The sequence below is a fragment of the Cervus canadensis genome, chromosome 21, assembly GCF_019320065.1.
Source record: "Cervus canadensis isolate Bull #8, Minnesota chromosome 21, ASM1932006v1, whole genome shotgun sequence".
In the NCBI taxonomy this organism is placed as follows: Eukaryota; Metazoa; Chordata; class Mammalia; order Artiodactyla; family Cervidae; genus Cervus; species Cervus canadensis.
The window spans coordinates 43,571,602-43,578,465 of NC_057406.1; the positions used below are offsets into that span (position 1 = coordinate 43,571,602).

Consider the following 6,864-nt stretch of genomic DNA (forward strand, 5'->3'; position numbering starts at 1 on the left):
CATAACTAGCAGAAGTTTCAGGAGATGAGCAGAAACTTTCTACAAAAAAAAAAATGTGCTTGAATACACATACTCCCCTTTTACCAAATTATATATATATATATATACTGTCCTTCCCCTATACCTCTTTAGATCTGTTTCTCACAGATATCTGAGATCTATCTCCCAGTTTGCCATCCTCATATTGCCCCAAATAAAATTTAACTTGCAACTCTCACTTTGTGCATTTTTTTAATTGATAATTTCTTCAAGCATTTTAAAAGAATTGTTATGATACATATGTTAATTTTGGAGTTCCCCAAGAAGTGGAGGCTATTTCATAGTTTTCCCTAAAAGCTTTCATAGTTTTCTTCATTATGATAGTCTTTGAGTTGATAAATTATACAGCACAGAAAATGTAAAATTCAGTAATGAGAAAAGTTTTTTGATTCCTCAAGAAAATGTAATTACATTATTCTTTTAAGTTGTACTGTTTTTCATGTAGTTACTAAATTGGCCACAATATGAAAAGGAGAGTATATGCAATATTCTAATGAGGCTGTCAGATTATGTTTATTGTCCTTGTGTGGTAATAAAATATAAGGTTAAACATGATACAATATTTACTCAATTACTGAAAAGAGTAATTCTGGTGAAATCACAAAATGCAATTCTCTCTTGCATTTTGAAATTTCACCAGAAGAAAAGTGCATGAGAAAAGGTTTACAATCTGAATGGAAAAAATGGATATATATATATGTGTGTGTGTGTGTGTGTGTGTGTGTGTGTACATATATGAAGATTTCAAATTTAAATGGCAAAAATAAAATACACATATGCAAATACCCTTGATAAACTGCTGACAATAAAAGAATAAATGATGAAAATGAATCTAGGGAGGCTGTGTGGATATTAACAAATTTTGATAAACCTGGATTTTAATTTAATTGCTCTTCATTCATATGCCTCTAATTCATGAAACAGAACTTTTATATTTTCATTTCCTTGAGAAAATTACATTCTTCCTTGCCATGTCCATGAAGGCTCTCTTGACCTGCTGATTCCTAAGAGTGTAGATAAAGGGGTTCAGCATGGGGGCTACTGAGGTATTTAGCACAGCTACTCCCTTGCTCAAAGAGACCCTGTCTTTTGCTGATGGATTCACATACATGAAAATGCAGCTGCCATAAGAGATGGAGATGACAATCATGTGGGAAGAACATGTGGAAAAGGCCTTTGTCCTCTGGGTGGTGGAAGGGATCCTCAAAATTGTTCTGATGATACATGTGTAGGACAGAATTATTAATGCTAAAGTGAACAATAGAATAAACACAGCACAGGAAAACCCCAGTATCTCTAGGAATTTGGTGTCTGAACAAGAAAGGTATAATAAAGGGAAATAATCACAAGTAAAATGGTTGATAACATTAGACTTACAGTAATCAAGCTGTATGAAGAACATGAGTAATGGGAATATAATTAAGAATGAAGTCAGCCAAGAGGCCAAGACAAGGAGTGTGCAGACTCTGTGATTCATGATGGTCATGTAATGCAGCGGTTTGCAGATGGCAATGTAGCGGTCATAGGACATGGCAGCCAGAAGGTAAAACTCAGTGATTCCCAAGAAAATGAAAAAAAATAACTGAGCCATACAATCGTTAAAAGAGATGGTTTTATCTCCCGTAATAATGGTGGCCAAGAACTTGGGAATAGTGACAGTTGTGAATGAAACTTCCAATATGGAGAAACTCCTGAGGAAGAAATACATGGGGGTCTGGAGGTGGGCATCCAGCAGTGTCAGGATGATAATGGTCAGGTTCCCAGTGATGCTGAGCATGTAGGTGATGAGCAGAAAGACAAAGATCACAACCTGCAGTTGTGGGTCATCTGACAGTCCCAGGAGGATAAATTCTGTTATTTCTGTGTAGTTTCTCATTTTTCTTCTTCTTTTAAGTAACACTCAGGAGAAAACACAAAGGGAAGACACAGAAAAGGGGATTATGAATGTATAACACTGGGATTTGTCTCTGAAAGTAAATTTACTATGCCATGCTAACATAATTCAGGAGATCTTTAAAAACAAGTTAATAAAAATAGATAACTTACTTTGAAGTAAGTTTTTACCGTATGCCAGTATGTGTGTTTCACATAGAATATTTCTTTCTTTAAAATCCCTATTTTACAGGTTGGAATCAGAGTAGAAATAATTTTTAAAATCTTATCCAAATCACATACCCTGAATTGAAAAAGCAGGGATTATACCCTAGATCTTTCTAAAACCTAGGAAATACAGTAAAATAGATGCTACCTGTTGACTTTTAAAATGCCCCACCCCCCACTCTTAGAGGATTCCCTCCTGTTGGGAAAGACTTCATCTTTTTTCAAGCCCCATAAAATCATCCTATCCTAATTCATGTCACCTGGTTCCTTGTATTGTTATTCTCTACTGTAATATAGAAAACCTAAATGTCTCAGGAAAAAGTCACCCAGTGGATATGTCTCCAAAATAAAAGTGATTGGAATGAAATCTTCAACAACATGACAGATTTCTAAGTTTTCACTCAGACTCGCATTAACCTCCCAACCTCATATCCCTCTTCTGAAGCCCCAGATAATGGAATAAAGGAATCCAGACAGTGGATTTGCTTCAGCAGTCTTCTCAGATATTAGGTAGTCAAGAGAGGAGGCAGAGTGGACCTTTAGTGGATTGGATCTGTGTTATGAGTTAAGGAAACCAAAATGTGTTATTCAGTCTCCAAGTCGTGTCCAACTTGTTGTGACCCCATGGACTGCAGCATGCCAGGCTTCCCTGTCCCTCACCATCTCCCAGACTTTGCTCAGATTCAGGTCCATTGCATTGGTGATGCCATCCATGCCATCATGCTATGGTGATGCCATGCCGCTGAAGTCCTCTTCTCCTTCTGCCCTCAATCTTTCCCAGCATCACAGTCTTTTCCAATGTGTCAGCTGTTGGCCTCAACTGGCCAAACTATTGAAGCTTTCAGTAGATAGCAGCAACGCTGCTCTGCTACATAGGAAATCCCAAACAAGAATTAGGTCATCTGCGAATGGTTTAGCACCAGGCACAAATTGGGGTGCTGTGATGGGGAAGGGGGTGGCTACCTTTCTGGCTGCACCCAGTGTCCCAGGAAGAAGGGCTCTCTGCTCCTGACCCTGGTCCCAAGCAAAGGGTGGAGCTCCCTTAGGGACCCGGTGAAGGCCTGCCAGCAGGGGTGCTGGGGGACCAGCTATCCAAGGCTGAACAAGGCTCCTGCGATGCTGCCGTATCATTCTGTAGGGGCAGGATTCTGACTTAGAGGTGTTCAGTCATAATCCCACAGATGGTAGCTTCGCTCCATTGGCTCCTCAGCTAAGCTCTCAACCAAAGTGTATGAATATCTAAAAACAAACATTACCTTCTAGAGAACATTTTTTCTTCGAAATTTCTCCCATCTAAATGTTATTAGTATGTATTACTCTGATCTGTAAACCATTTCTGGAATGTGAGGTGTTAACCATTCCTGGGATGTTTTTGGTAAAGTAATGAAGAATATATCCAAATGTTTAAGACATCATTTCAGACTTTTTTTCCTTACAACTCATTCACATTTTTCCCCCCTTAGTCCCGTGGATCTTAGGATAACAAGTTACCTACTCCTTTCTGTCCCTTTCTTTTTAATGAATTCTGGTGTCTTGGATAAGGGCTTCCCAGGTGGTGCTGGTGGTAAAGAACACGCCTGCCAATTCAGGAGCCATCAGAGCTGTGGGCTCCATCCCTGGGTGGGAAAGATCCCCTGGAGGAGGGCATGGCAATCCACTCCAGTATTCCTGCCTGGAGAATGCCCATGTACAAATGAGCCTGGCAGGCTACAGTCCATAGGGTCTCAAAGAGTCAGACACGACTGAAGTGACTTAGAAGCAGTGTCTTGGATATCTCGTTGTCGAAACAGGCTTGTGGCTCATTGAAAGTGAAAGTTAATCTATATGATAAACAAATGTTGGCCATTGTGTTAAATAAGATAACTGGAAGTGATTTTCAGGACACATATGCTATTCCATAGTAAATTGTAAGCATGGCTTCTTTAAGAAAAGATCAGTAGCATTCCCCAAATTCATCAATTTAAAAAAAGTGACAATATTTAAATGTCTGTTAAAGATTGCATTCTTTATTTTACATAAATTGTGAGACATGAGTGGGGAGCTCTCTAAATTCCACAATATAATTGAAAACAAATTAGCTTCTCACATTCTCTATGTGTACTGAATTTTCTCTTCTTGACTTTAAGACTCCTAAGGAAATCGTAAGTAATTCGATGGACACATATATCCTCAAGGCAGCTTGCACCCTTTGCATACTATATAGTATTCCACTTCCTTATCTTTTCCTTCCACTTGAGGATCTTTTCCTTGGTGTTAGGTTTATAAGCTAGAATAATTTGTCACAGAAGAGAATGGAATATTTATTAAATTTGATATCTTGGGTAATAGCTTGGTTTTATAACAATCCTAATCTTTTTCTAGAAGGATTTGTTCCACTCCTGATTGTGTTCACTGACATCTAATACCATGTAAGAACATCATCATGACTGTAGGGGAAAAAAAAAATTGACTCATAAGAGTCAATTTAGATTATTTTCAGATTATTACTTTAAGACTGCCTTTGACTAGTCCTAAAATTAGTTCAGAATCCTGTTTCTCTTAGTTCTCTAGTGTTTTTTTTTTAAGTCCTTGTTTTTTTCTTAATGGAAAAGGGAAATCAAATCAAAGCACCAATAAGTATGAATAGGAATAATGAAGGAAAAACTGTAAAGACCTAAGTCACTCTCAAAATCTGTATATTTTCCTAGAAATGTTGCTTCTCTCCTAATTGTCTCAGTTTTAACTATTATCTATGTCTGAAGATAATTTTTAACTTAAAAAGGAAATAAATTCTTATAAAAGTATGGCATCAGGACTTAATTTTAGTTAAAAATGTGTGAGACTATTAGGGATTTGCATTCCAAGATAAATTATTAAAGATACAACTCTCTGAGTTATAGGTTTCTTTTCCACTATGAACATGACTATAATATTTCATGGAATTATTATGAGGGCTAATTTAATTAAAAGAAAAGTTGAATTATATAAAACTTTAAAACATGTATTCCCACAGAGTAAATATTATTTTTTTTATTATTCCTAAAAATAAAGTCAATTATTACCTTTGAGGAAGATGACTCCAATATAAAAAATGATAGCCATTTTTTGAGGAAACTCGTTTGAAAGACAATGCTAAGATTTATGTAGTTATCTAACAGACTCATTACAATAGTTTTGTGTAGTGTTTGAATAAGCTAACGAGAGGCTAAATATTAAACAAAATCATACAGCTAGTAAATGGTCAAGTTGGTATTCTAAATTCTTTCTGCTTGAACTGAAGCATGTGTTATTTATTAAACATATATTCAATGAGGAGGGCCAAACTCAAAGAGTAATTTCCTAACAATGAATAAATAATTAGTAAGACAAACAGAAAATATTAATGTGCTCATTCTTCATAACCCTTGGTATTTACAGAAAGGAAAGGCAACTCCAAATTATTCATCTCAATGTAATGAAAAGTTAAGCTAAGAACATGTAAATCAATGCTAAGAAAAAGTTGTCATTGGCTTTTAATTTACAGTCTTACCTCTATTTGTACAAATGCATCACTTCAGGTGACTGAAGCTATTTTTAAAAATTGGTAACTATATCAATTTTAGGATAAGATATCGAGCATTTCTAAAAATGCTCTATCTCAACACATTTGGAATTACCTTATTTCTATAGATAAATTTCTTTGATACATTTTACATGGAAGCCATGGGAGCAAAAACAGGGAAGGGAAGCAAGATATGGAGTTACTGTGGTCCTTTCTGGTTGTGATTTCTATATGAATTTTAACCTGCATGAGGCAAATGTTGCTTTATCCACCATATGGCCAAGGCTCATGGGAAATACTCCAGCGAATCAAATATGGCAACAGGGCCAAAAGGAAAGAAAATACACTAAGGATTATAAACATGTTATCAACATTTATACCACTACTGAAACTTGGCAGATAATATCTAAAACTTGGCAGATAATATCCAAACAGATAGAAAAGCATGAGAATTTGGCCAGAAGCATATGGATTATTTTGCTTACTATCTATGTGAAGATATCTAAATGTACAAGATTTTGGAAGAGATTTCTTGAGTATCCTAAATCACCATTTCTATGAAGAATAGACCTTTTTCCCCTTGCTGATTAAAATACTGTGATGAATGAATCATATGTGTAAACATTACATTTTCCTTTCTTATGTAATAAAATGTCTCTATAAAGTGGCTCTCTAGGCTACTAGATATTTAAAAAATTAAAAAATCAAATAGAGCACAATAAAAACAAGAATGAGATAAAATATCATACTCAGTGAATCCCATGAAAGTTACAAGAAATATTGGATTAAATACACTTTAAATTGTTCAAACTCTTCCAAAAAACTTTTCAAGTTATTTTTCCATAATAATGGTAATAATTGTTGAGAAGGATCTACCAGAGGTCCTATTTTCATCTGATTGATGATCTGTGTTCCAGTAATTATTGAAAGTGTAAAATCTAGGAATTTTTACAAGAATTTGCAACTCAGATTCCTTTTAATCTAATTTTAGAAAGGACAGAAAATCAAATAAACCTCATCTATTGACTCAATCACTGTTATTCATTGAACAAGCATTTATTGAAATTCTTCTATCTTTAGATACTATAGGAGCACTAGGGACACTACAGGATCAAATTAGATATGACCCAAACTTTAATCAGCCTACCAAGGACTCTCCAAACAAAAACACAGAAGATACAGTGTGGTTCATACACAGGTTGGAA

General features: G+C 35.6%; 1 protein-coding gene across 1 annotated transcript; it reads right to left on the reverse strand.

Annotated features, from left to right (window-relative positions):
* Positions 1 to 976: 976 nt before the first annotated feature.
* On the reverse strand, positions 977 to 1,915 carry LOC122423488 (olfactory receptor 6C1-like). The gene has a single exon (XM_043440605.1). It carries the CDS (start codon positions 1,913 to 1,915, stop codon positions 977 to 979), a length of 939 nt encoding a protein of 312 aa, XP_043296540.1.
* Between the last annotated feature and the right edge of the window lie 4,949 nt (positions 1,916 to 6,864).